Source organism: Habropoda laboriosa, unplaced genomic scaffold (assembly GCF_001263275.1).
Source record: "Habropoda laboriosa isolate 0110345459 unplaced genomic scaffold, ASM126327v1 scaffold69, whole genome shotgun sequence".
Classification (NCBI taxonomy): Eukaryota; Metazoa; Arthropoda; class Insecta; order Hymenoptera; family Apidae; genus Habropoda; species Habropoda laboriosa.
The window spans coordinates 788,377-801,926 of NW_017100173.1; the positions used below are offsets into that span (position 1 = coordinate 788,377).

The 13,550-nt window shown below is 38.1% G+C and overlaps 1 protein-coding gene across 1 annotated transcript in view; it reads left to right on the plus strand.

The window, feature by feature from the left end:
- Nucleotides 1–13,550, plus strand: part of LOC108578676 (hemicentin-1) — a 212,908-nt gene that overhangs the window by 47,304 nt on the left and 152,054 nt on the right. Inside the window, exon 2 of the mRNA XM_017942050.1 lies at nucleotides 9,578–9,758. Coding sequence (XP_017797539.1) covers nucleotides 9,578–9,758 — 181 coding nt within the window. The remainder of the gene's footprint in view (nucleotides 1–9,577; nucleotides 9,759–13,550) is intronic.

Below are 13,550 nucleotides of genomic sequence, written 5' to 3' on the forward strand. Positions count from 1 at the left end.
TAGCGACTATAGATTACTCTATATTTCATAGTAAAGGGATAAGAAATTCGATTTGCTTTCTTGAAATCTTCTGTTTCAAATACTTCTTTAGTATAATTTAAGGTCGTGAAGGGTTTTAGGAAATTCACAGAGAGAATCGGCGGAAAAGGAAAGGTTAGAGGGGCGTTTCCCCGTCCTGGGCCTCCTAGTGGACTCGTCACAGTAAGGCTTTTATAATAAGCTCTTGCCTTAGACGCGGGAGGGACTGAAAGGACTCAGGTCAGAAGTTGTATATATACAAATAGAAGCCTTTGTGAGGACTAGTGAGAACATGTGGCTAGTCCGTGTCCCTCTGGTGGCAGAGCGTAGGAAGGTCGCTACAGTCCCATTAACATCTTGGTTATTAGCGGCCACAGTTTACGGTTATTCTATATTTATCTTCTTCTGTTTCAAATATTCCTTTAATATTGTCAAATATTTGAAACTAATCTGGTGTCTTCTGCGCTCTTGCAGTCTAATAGAAAACATTTGGTAATTAAATTTTACCCAATGAAACTTTTTTTTGTCTCCAATGAATATTTTTATCCAATGTTATTGATTTAATGTTTTCCGAGTATTAATATTTTTAAACCAATATTTGATCCTTGGACAACTAAATATCGCTGAATTGGAACGTGAAACAGCGAACCGGTATTGTTTAACTGGAATGTGCATTCTTTTATTTTAACATTGCCCATTGCTTTATTTATACCTGCCCAAATATTTATATTCGGGATATCGTGTTTCTTGTTATCCCCGGTGTATATTGTTAGTGTTAACTCTTTCGTCTGGATACACACTCGAATGAGCACACGTCGGTTTTGAATTTCGAATCTGTGGGGAATCCATATATGAAATCCACGAGGATTTCCAGTTTGATCCTTCGCCACGATTTTCTTCTTCTTCCCTTCGACTCCGGCGCGATTCCAACGAAGAAAATATGGAAATTGTTCATGGCAAAGCAGGGACGAGAGATTTCCAAGAAATTTTTCGAATAATATCGGAGTTTGTTCGATTTATCGATATCGTCTATCCTCTGTTAATTTCGTGCGGAAGAAAAATTCGACAAAAATCTCGCATGTGAAGTTTCATTTCCGATAGCCGATGTGCCTCCTTCCTCCTTTTTTTTTGCAATAAAAATTTTCATAAAACGAACACCTCGAGCTGTATGAAAAGGATAGAACAATAAAATGTTGCAGAATACTGGCCGATTCTCTGAAAGTTTCGTGGAAACATCGGGATATTGTCGTTGTCCTCCTATGTGAATATACTAAGTTCAACTTGAAATCCACTTGCTGCGTTTTAATTCGTCAGACGAAAACGAGTTCAATTGGACAACTTAAGACAGATTAATTAATTCTAAGAATTTTTCTGTAAAAATCAAACGCCAATGCGCAAATTTATTATTAAAAAATGGAAATTATACACTCTTGAGACGTTTGTTGATTAATAAAATATATTCAGAAGAGGAATTGTTCTCGGTGGAAAAAATAAGGGAATGGAATTTCTGCGGGATTTTAATCTTGTTAGCCACATCTCAGCAAAGAAACAAGCACGTTGTCTACTCCATTGCCCCTGAATCTACAAGTGCCTGAAATCCAATAGCAATACTGGGTGCACTGTAGCGTTCAATGGAACCAGCAGACCAGCCTTTGACCTAGATTTGTAAAAGTGAATTCTGCAGGGTAGGAGAGAATTATTATTTGATGCAAAAAAGAAGTGGTATTTAATAAAAATTATATTCCTTTGCCTTTCGTCGAGTTCGTCTTTCTACCTTACTACGAAGGAGATTTATTAAGGGGAACGGATGAAAGAAAATTGTTATCAGAATGCACGAGATATTGATCGCCGAGAAAATAGGAATAATATGATAGCTAATTTTATAGCTGATATGATTTTTAAATAATGTTTCGATTGAGTTTGAATTGCCAAAGTGGTAATTTTTTTCTGAGCGTATTATAATTTGTATATAATTGTGTTTTAATTTATCCATCTATAACTGATTAATATTTTAACCCTTTCGGTACAGCAGATTTTAATGCGAAATAGTAATACCGACTGACGGTAAATTTTTAACCACGATTGAAAAATTTATTATTTTCGCTGGATTGTTTTAAAATTCGGGGTTTATCAAATCAAGGTGAAAGTGCGTAAAAGATAGAATTAAGTATTAAATTAAGGTGGAAGTGCATCAGAAGGCTTCAACAGTATAGTGCCAGAAAATTTTCAAAACGCCTATAGGCGTCAATAGTAACGAAAGGGTTAATGAAATTTATATTTGCAAAAATTATTCACACATTCCTCGTTGCATAGCAGTCACGAAACGTTAAGAAGATTCAGTCGAGCAGATCGTCGTCACAAATTTCGTTAGTCACATTATTATTATTATTCATGATATTTATATTATTTTTCATTATTCATTATCCATTGCTACTATTCGTTAGTCATAATCGACAGACCAAAATGCAACATTAAAAATACCAAAAATGCATTGTCAAGAAGCAACTCCAGAATTTCGAAGCAGAACGTGAACTTTTACACTATTTTTTTAATTCACTTTTAGGAAACATTTCAACTAAACTTCTGCTCTTACTTTTACTTCGAAAACGTACCATACAACGTGCTTTGATTATTCAATTGAAAGACATCCAATACATCGCTCGTCCAATTTCACGAAACACAAAATACAACCCGGCATTCTTCGTTCTCAGTTCCTCTCTCGAACATGCTAACAACCACGGAAACAGTTCACCGTGTACCTATTCGGAGGCGCGTATTGTCGTGTCTCGGTAGTCAAAATCGAGCACGATTGTGCACGCTTAAGGAGTTAATCAACGAAGTTGCAGCCGGTTATCGGTTGAACCGGCACAGGACTGCCGCAATAAATATTTATCGCGTGGAACTGCGAGCATATATAATGACTCTCGGAGGGTTTGCAGCCGCGGCAGATACACATCGGCGCCGAATTCTCGAGATTCTGTCGCCGCGAGCGGTGCAGTTCCTTCGAATTTCCAATAGTCGTCTAGCGACACCGTTCCAGAGGAACATCTGTGCCCTGTCCTCGCCATTCCGCCGCGTTATCGCCACTTTTCTGTCTTCTTCCACCTCGATGTATCCGTAAAATTCCTATTTAATTCGTGGTAAATATGTAGTAACGAGTGATACTTGTTAACGTCGAGACGTGACAAATTTTGTCGCGAAACTGAAGCGTGAAAAAAGGGTTGTTTGAAGAAGTAGCTGTAATCTGTGTGAAACAAAAGCTAAATTTTGTCATGAAACTGAAGCGTGAAAAAAGGGTTGTTTGAAGAAGTAGCTGTAATCTGTGTGAAACAAAAGCTTCCATCACACTTTGCCCTATTCGATACTTCTACCGTAAAATTACTATAAAAGTCCACATGGTCAGATTCTTCAATGGATTATCGATAAGATCTCCTTCTATTGATTAAGATCACACACATGGAAACTACATTTGCTAAATTGCGATCCGTATTGTAGTTCCTTGAAAGAGATTTTTCGATAAACGTTTTATACAGTTCGGATGGAGTAATTGAATCTGTTGTTGGATTCTGAAGAATCCGTAGATCATTGTTAAGACGTTATTTAATTGATCTTCATTCAGTTCTCTTAGCTTTGTCCACTTGATGAGGGACATTCGATCCTTGGAGCTTTTGTTATTTGGAAGAAAGTTTAGCGTCAAAGAAGAACGTCTCGCGGAGATAATTTTCTTCTTTGCGACGAGAGCAACATCGTCACACGATGTCGTAATTAAAACTCGGTGTGTACAATGCAAACGTCGCCGTCACTTTTCTAACTGTTGCAGTTACTTTTCGTTTAACTCGATTAAACTCTCGCTTCCTAGGCTGTACAAGAAGCTTCCAGCGCAATTGACAAAAGAGAAGCAACGTCTGCGACAGGAAACAATCCCACACGATGTTTCGTACACACTATTCGTTACTGTGGATGATAGAGAAAATGGTAATCCCGTTAAAATCATTCATACGAAGAGCACGTGTGCATTGATCAAATTTTCTTTGCTTAATTGTTTATTTAATTCGGCATTAATTAAACAAGTATTCGGTATTAAATGCGATGCTTAATAAGTTCCTGCAAATTAATTCGATTAATTTCCGCGTTACAGGTGAATTGGTAAAAACAAAGAAATTGAATTGGAATTAAAGCATAATATTGTTTCTGTAATATTATCCCGTTTTATACATGAGATACAATATGAAATAATACCGAAATAATACTATTAACAATCGTACTAATAATGCGAGAACATCAAATGAAAACTTGGAAGGTACTGACAAAGTTTCATCGGAAGAAACTAGGACACCCTGTATATAGAAGTGAATCTGAGCGAAGAGTTTGTTTGGCGAGGGAGCTTCAATAACCCGAAAATTCCGATTCTTTTGTAATTTCGCAGGTTTGTAGAGGACTTCAATAGAAGTATTGGACAATTTTTATTCGCTACTTTTCGGCGCTTCAGGGTAAAAGCACCCCTTGAAGGTTGGCCCTTTAACCTATAACAACGTGTCACATGAAGATGCGAGAAAAATAGTTATATCAATAAGAAAAATTCATCGTGATCCTAACTTTCGTCTGAATTCCTAAAACTGAGAATTACAAAATATAATTAATCTGCAACAGATTAACTTTTATTTGCCCGAGACAGTACTGAAACGGAAAATGGCTGACGCTTAGATGCACAGTCGGAAAAGAAATCATAGGTTAAGGGGTTAATAGGCGTCTTTCTATTTTCCTGTATATTTTCAAAACTACGATACGCATCTAAAAAAGAATTGTTGTAACGACGAATTTAACGGCTATTCATGCTCCGTGACGGAAGATAAAATTACGTTCAAACGAAACAGATGGCTCTTTTTGCACAGTTTTGCACGGAGCCGCTTAAAATTACAAAACATCGGGATTGAAATGAAACGCGAATGTTACATTTCTCGCTAAAGCGATCAGGCCGTAGATATCCCCGAGGGATAACATTATACCTAGATCATCCATGAAACAAGTAAAACGCGATAGAACACCGCGGTTGATTTTTCCGCGGCGAGGCGAGGCGAGGCGCGTGGGTGGATGGTTTAAACGAAGGAAAGAAAAAAATAGAAAATGTGGAAGAGGTATAATAGAGAGCACGTTTGCCAGAATGGGAAACGAGTTAAGGGACTCGGTATGGTTTCCTGCGGGTTAAGAACCGTTAAACAGCCGGCCCAGTTGTGTCACTGGAGACGAAGGAGGAAACTGTAATATGAGAGCCCTCGACATACTCCATTATTCACCACTTGAACGTAATATTTGCGGTGTGATATGGTTTCAGGATCCAATCCCCCGCGAAGATAAGCAGACGTTGCTTCTAGCACTTGCCATCTGCGACCCTATCCGAACTCTAACAGATTTTCGTTCCCATAGTATTGGATAACGCCTCCCCTTTTAACGTTTCCCCGTCTCTTCATCGTGTACAGCCCTCGTGTCCCCGAAACATAAGTAACCCGCTCCTTTTCTACCGTATCTCCTGCGTACAGACGTAATAAGATGGTTCGATTCTCGGTGATGAAGTGAAAAGGGATGTTGGAGAGCGATGCAGGAGAACTGGGGTGAGATCGAACTAGCACGGAATGTTTTTGGCGAATGAAACATTGTCTTTCGATACTTGTGTAGGAATACTACTGTGTGTATTGTTTACTACACTTCCCGTGTTAAATTAACGAGGGCGGAGTAAGAAAACGTTATCGATCTTCCTCTTCGAATAACAAGGTTTTAGTAAATGGAACTTTGCAACTGTTTGGCGGTTCTTTAGTTTGCGACTCTGTTCGTTTAGCGAGAAACTGTCTTCTGGCTTTTATTATACAAATATGAACTTCGATTGGGCGCCATAAAGTGCCACCCTTACTTCCGGTGTAGTTTAAAAATGATCCTCAAAGTGAGGGTAGAAATGGTCTCACTTTTCGGACATTTTCCAGAGAATCTTGGCGCCAAAGCACCGACGACTTAACCCTTTCGTTAATTTCTTATTCATCTACTGATCGTCGCGTTTCTAATTGATACTAAATTGTGACCAATCTTTGTTCGAGTACTTAAGTCGGACGCATGTGTCCCACTGGTCGCGAAAGGGTTAATTACGAGCGTTCAAGGACGGAACACAGAATGTGACAGTAAAGAAAAATAGATAGCAGTAAGTTGAGATTCTTATCAGTCAAGGAAGAAATCTGGTAAGAATGGTAAAATATTGTCACGAGGAAGTTAAACGAAAGAAGAGACACGTGATCTATTAGAAATTGAAGGAACGACGAAGAAACGAAGAAACAAGTTTCCCTGATTATAGGAGACATTTTATGCAAAATTGGAAAGATCGCCAGGTACGAAATTGAAGGTGTTCGATATCAGAGCGGAGCAAACGTTCAAAGGGGGATTGGAAAAATGTCACATTAGAAACTGGAAGACAGGAAAAGGGACGTTGTCGTCACTGTTCCACGAGGCATTTGATACTACCTTAACGAAAGCATCCCAATCTAAAGGATGAATCTAACGTTTCAGTATAACAAGACGAAGAACAATTTTCTATGTTTCAATTAAACATACTCCCTTTAAAAATACACACTCGCGTTAAAAAGTCGGAGAATGAAACTCTGTATCGAAAATACCTGTTTAAATGAGAAAAAAAAGAAAGTAAAAGTAAATAAAGTATTTCACAAAGAATTGACAGAATACATTTCACACTTTAGCCATTTGTTATCATTTTCTAACGTGAACATTTGCATCGACCAAATACGAGATACACATAATTCTTCAGACATTATTAAAAAGCATCCCTTTGATGCACGTCAAGCGTGTATTGTGTTTCCCTTGTCAGGACTTCGACGCTGCGTAGTTTATCATGAAAATATTATCGGCTTTCGATACTTGGATAAGCGCGAAAGCTGCCGTCTGATTATTGTCGCCTTCGAGACAGCTTTTCGATTCAATGGCGAGTGGGATTTTTATAGGCGATATGTTTATGTGGCACCGCGACGCGGAGATTTCTGAAACGGTTGCCGCATTATTTGGAAAACTGAGGAAACGGACGAAACGCGTAAAAATATGAATTCCAGATAGCGCATTTCAAATGGATCGTTTTATTTTTACTTTTTCCTTCGTGAATGCAGGAGCTTAGAGCAACGATAAAAAATAACTCCTTATTATACTTTTGTTGACGAAACTTCACGTGTTTATTTAGAATATTCGAAAACATGTGTAATTCTTTTAAGAAGCATTCATCTCCTTTTTTTCTGTAAATCCAATTTCCCCGAAAGCTAAGTTTCTTATGAATAAATTTTCCGTTTATTTTTACGTGTCGAATCATACCTAAACAGTACAGACTGAAAAGTTCCAGCAGAAAACTTGGGTTTCGTGTTTTTCATCGATCTGGAATAAATAACATAATTCGCGAGAACGATGTAAGATATTCAGCAGCGATAGCTTACATTTATTGTTTATTGAATTTACTAATTAAAAGTTGGACAGTTTTCTAACGATCTCGTTAGGCGCAATTAGCGGAAGTTAATGGAGTGCCGTATGAAATTGCTGGCGCGAGTCACAGAAACCGCTAATAAATCATCTTAAATCGTCAATTTCCAAGGTGTTTCCAGTTTCGCAACTTCACCACCTTCTTTCTCCCTGTCCCTTCTCACTCGACTGTGCCGAGTTTTCCCGTAAATTAACCGAGAATTATGTTCTTCTTTATCGTAACTTGCGACTGCGAAATTTGCTAGCCCTTGCACCATGCGATATCGGAACACTTTTATCATTGCAAACGCGAAAATTGTTTCTCTGCCGATAAGTAAGGAATTTCTCGTTAAGGATAATTCTCGCGATAAAAATCCAACGATCGATTATTAACGAACAAAGAGTTTCGTTCGAGATTTTGAAATATCGCCGAGGTGGGAAAATTTGCTATTTCTCTGATTTCTATTGTAGTCACATGTTATTTCGTTTGAAAATGTGTAATTAAAACGAGATACGGAATAGCGTATGATTTAATATACGCAATTGGTGCAACTGGTCCACTTTGAACGGTAGAAAAAAAATTGTTTCGTATTCTCTGGCTACGTAGCGATCCCTCGTTGTGATTTTTCATTTCATATCTCTCCGTTGGGATTGCTATATTTATAGCTTTAGCGACGATAGTAGAGAAATATTGAAACGTTCTCGTGCACTGACATTTCGCGAAATGCGTTCTGGGTCATCGAGAGAGGATTGACTCTCTTCCCTGACGTTTCACAAACATTCGTGTATCATACAACGGTAGTAACGAAGAGTTAAGCATGTTTCGCTCTGGAATACCCAGCTGGGGGAATATAGTAACCATGATGCTTTGTAATTGGAATATCTAATTAAAAGAAGCGTTCATTGAAAAGTACATAAATACTCGAAATTCTACAAATTTAATTATGTAGTACCCAATATCTAACTGTTTATACATAAAAATTTCCATATTGATAATGTATAGCACGACACTTTTTATGAACAACAGTATTTTGTGCTATGATTACACGACTGAAAACCACTCGAAAAATATTCAATAAAATGCAACGATCGGTATTTTCACATGACAGTAAACATTGACACACAATAATTTCGTACGTATTCACCCTTTCGCTGCGACAAATTTTGGTACATAACGCGCGTCGCAGATTCAGATGTTCCACAACGTCTGCAAAATTAAAATTTGTTTTATCGAATTAACGTGGAAGAGTGCGGAGGAGTTATCATAGAAGTGCGCCGAAAGGCTCGAAAATCATAAATTTTTAAAATTTCAAAGCGCCTATAGGCGCCAATAGCAGTGAAATGGTTAAGAACAATTCACATTAAAAACATTTTTCGATACAATACACAATTTCGAAGATATTTCAGGTTCTACTCTCAAACGACTCACCCTGTATACTTTCAAACATACTCACTTAACCCTTATGTCAATAACCGGGTACCTTTTTGCACATTTTCTCACTTGAAATATTTCATCCTCCCGGTAAAAGATTTGAATATCCGGCCGGATCGTTGTTGTTTGGCACATTTCCTAACCGTGTTTGCTTCAACTTTCGAATTTCGTTATCAGACAGCTACTAAAATTGAACGATAAAGTAGACGACAATTGTGGTTATCGACATAAGGGTTAAACAAGTGCATTCGGTGCGTCTAAAAGTTTCGACCACAGAGCTCTCCTTTATTCCAAAGAAGAATTCAGTAAATCTAAGGTCGCGAACAGTAACGGAAACTTTCAGTACGACTCAATGTATCCTATGTCCACCGTGCTCTTGCAATCAAGCCTAGGTGACATTTTACTCGCGAGTACAATAGCACGCGACGATGGTTTAATAACTGTTACTAGAGGGATCGGCTGGTGAACCGGTCGGAATGGTCACGTTCACGCGGCGCGAAATCATTCCGACGGGACTTTATCCTTTTTGCAAACAACAAGTCGATAAACAAACGAACGAACGAACGAACGAACGCGCGGAGGAGTGAATGAACTGCGCGCAATTCACGGCGTTTGCGTACGTTGTTTCAGGGAGCAGCGAGCCGTGGGTGAAGCACGCCGAACTCGGCACAGAGGTGCAACTGCCGTGCGAGCTGAAATCGCCGCAATGCAAAGGGCTTCACAGCATCAAATGGTATCGCGACGGGACGCGTATCTTCATTTTCAGCGAGAACACCGGAATAACGCGCGGCAACATCGACATCGCCGTCAGGTAAAGCACACGTATCTCAACTTTATTGTTGCCTCGCCCACGACAAAGACAAAGGCGAGGAACTGATATTAACAGGAACGACACGATGCTCTACCGCGAGAACCATCACGCACTTTTCCGCTTCCATTCTTTGACCTCTGTCTAAGATTCTCTGTTTAAGTTTCAAGTGGTTCCGTGGTTTTTCTTTTCTAGGCCGTTAGACATCTTCGCATGTTTTCAGATAGCTAAAGTCTTTCATATTCAAATTGTTGGAATTTATCGACAAGATGAGTACACGCGCTTCTTACGGCGCGGTTTTTGAAATGGGGTTTATTGCACCCTTTGCTGGTTTGAAGACTGGGGAAAGCCAGTACTGTTAGAAGACTTTTCAATAATTAACTTCGCGACCATATTTGTCATTCAATATCAACTGCCTATTAATTAGACTACGTGTTTCCGCTGTTACTGTGTTTAGCAATAAACAACCTATTGAAACCACCTGTTGTTTTTTCCAAATATAAAAATTCCAACACAAATAATTCTTGAAATTGATAATAGTCCTTTTTGTAAATCTAACGGTACAACGTGAAACAATCGCATTGTAGCAAATGAGTTTCATCAACACTTTGCGGCAGAATAAGCTATCAACAACATGGACGACGAGCAGTTAGTTAGTTAAATAGTCCTAATGCGATATCTTGCTTATGATAGTGTGGGATCAATTCGTCAGGGAAAAAAAGTATACGCTGTCGCATGGCGCGCTACTTTCAACTGCCTTTTGTTCCCGGGCCCGCGTCCTCTTCTACGCTTGGCTTTTCGCTCACGCCGCGCCGGTACGCGCCAGACTCGATCTGCCGGCGGATCAGTCACCACAATACTGTAGGAATTATTTTAAAGAAATTCCACGTGAGTGAGTTAGGGACGCAGAAGTGATTCTTAAATACTCAATACCAAACACATTCCTTTCGCATCTCTGTCGCTCTGATTAAAAAATTTCTCGGTTATGCTTGAAACTCCAGCATATTCTGACTCGTTACAAAAGTTCGCATGAAATTTCCGTTAGTAACATCTTACAAAAGAATTCTTCACGTCGAGGAGAATATTTGAAAAAATTAAACACGTTGGAACGGAGATCTCTAGATTGGCCTACTTTCTCCATCTAATCCTGGATTACCTGCTGTTCAGTATCCTTGCAATGACACCCTCCGTTGCCGGAAGCTTTCAAAGAATCGCGCGGATCACGGTAATAATTCTGCTGTTTTAATTTCTTCGATGTAATACTCATTTTACTGCCTTCTCCACCGAATTGAACGAGGATGATTCTTTGCAGCGTGTGATCAGCGTTCGAGTGAATTAAAAAGGAAGTTTCCGTTGTTCATAAGTATCAAGACATCTGTTATGGTTGTACGGAAAATATTTTGTAATTTAAATTGCATTTCCTCGGCAGAGTTAGTATCATATATCAGCAAAAATATACAGAGTGTTCGCGTTATTAGTTTATGTCTTTGAACATATTGTTCAACGGTATCAACGTCTGCGGTATTATTTTATCTTAAAACCAGCAGTAGCAGATAAATTAGTTTATGCGAGTTGGGTCGAAATAATGAAAGTTTCTATATGTATACACTGCTAGCCGAAAGTTTAAAATCACTATGCACTGAAACTACGGGAAAAGTTTCAGAAAATAGTTAGAAATTTAACAAACTTTTAATGAATTTTTTATTGCCCAAATCGAAGAATATTGTTACTGATTCGTGCAACGTTAATTGCAAATCCATAAAAATTGGCAGTAGAAATATTTAATGATTTGAAGTGGCCAATTCACTGTTTCGTTCACCTTTTCAAGGCTGTTTCAAGTGGTCCAAACAGGTAATAACGCAAAGAAACAAAGTCAAAACTACAGGCGAAATGTTCTTGATAGATTTTAGCTTCCAACACATCTTCAAATCACAAAAATCTGAACGTAAGTAGCTTGCTGTTACTCCTCAGTGCACACTAACAATGGAACAGGCACATTAACATCTTCGAAACAAATGACAGAAGTGCGGTATCAGATTGAAATTTCCTATGGAAAACGAGTGACATCTAAAGCTGCAGCTTGCAAGCACAGCTCGTACTGTTGTCCCGGTACAAAGTTATAGTCTTGTCCAGGATAATTGTTGACTTGCCCTCCTATGTAAAATTTTAGTAGATCGAATTTCACGCGTAGTTATTATTTTCTACCAAGTGTTTGCTATATTTCATGCTCACAGGAACTTGTATTGGAGCGAATAGTAGCCTAATATCCAGCAAACAAACCCCATAAACAAGATTATTAATTCTGCTCGTGCTTTATTGCGGTATTCCGAAAATTTGCTGCAGCGATATTACACAAGCAAGTAGAACGAGGAATTACACCGCGTACTAACTACTGACAACCTCGGTAAATTTACCTTCAAAGACTAATTTCCATCTGTTTAGCGGAGAATAATTTAAAGAATATTTCAGTACTGATAAAAAAAAAAAGTAAATAAAACGAAAATACATATATATCTGTTCATAAATGCAGAAAATTATATTAACTAATTCGAAAGAAGATTGAAAATTTTTAAATTTATTTTCGCCTCAATTTTTTCTTAGCGCGCGCTCAGTCAATTATCGCTTAAAAACCGTATAAATTTTATTCAAACGAGTTTGTTTAAGCTGTGTGCATATTATTCTTTTTTTTTTCCCCTCGTTTCTACCGGCAAAGGGTCCACAGAGAGTTTGGAAGGTAAAAACGCCTCGGAAGTTGAAACTCTGACGAAGGAAATCTTACGATTGTAAGAAAAATATTCTCCCATTTTTCTCTTCTCGGTGAATCTCCTTGGGAATTTCATTATTTCGCGTTGTTTTACAAATGCAAATAATCGCGAGAGTATCGACGAGAGGAACGAGAACAGATAAATTAAGGGGAACAGAAGATTAATGGTATGTATATTATAAATTCGATTGCATCGACGCGTAGTTGTGCAATATAAATTGTTCACATCGTGAGTGAGAAGTTGAATTGCTTTTGTTACGTGAACAGACGCGAGGAGAAAGTTTCAGGAAAATTTCGTCGGTGTGCAAGATGACAGTGAAGTGGGAAAGTTTGTAATAGAGAATGCTTGATGAGGTCGCCGAGTATGTTTTCGTTGTGAAATATTTCTCGTTTGACGTTTATTAGAGGCAAGAATATTAGCTATTGGTGGAATCGAATTAAAAGGAATTCTATGGAACTAGCGAGAGAGAGAGAATTTTCAGTTCATTATGAAAGCAGTTATATTATTTTAAACGACCACTAAGGCGAAAGATAAAATTACACAAAGCACGTAAACTTAATAAAACTTAAGCGTATTTTAAATCTTTTTACATTTTGTAGGGTATCTTTCAAATATCTCTTTTCTAACAAAACCAGATGATTTTAGAAAAATTAGTATATTCAAAATGTTTGATAAGGTGATATTTCATTCCATAGTATACAAACGCTAAAAGAAACATTTATATCCGTGTTTATTTTCACAGTCGATTAACTGTTCTCAAATAAATAAATTTTCAAACATTTTCATCTTTACCGACGCTCAGTGGATAACACAGAACTTGCTATAAAACGCGAAAAATATTATTCGGCATAATGTTACAGAACATGTTGCTTCCTCTTTTCCAACAAGTTTTACTACTCTGCTGTGTAACGTGTTACATTACACAGGGACGCAGCTTAACACGCGAACAATTAGCAATCAAGGACCAAACGAGATCAATTACGGTTTCAGAATACACGTTTATTTCATCGGAAAACGTATCCCGGGTGTT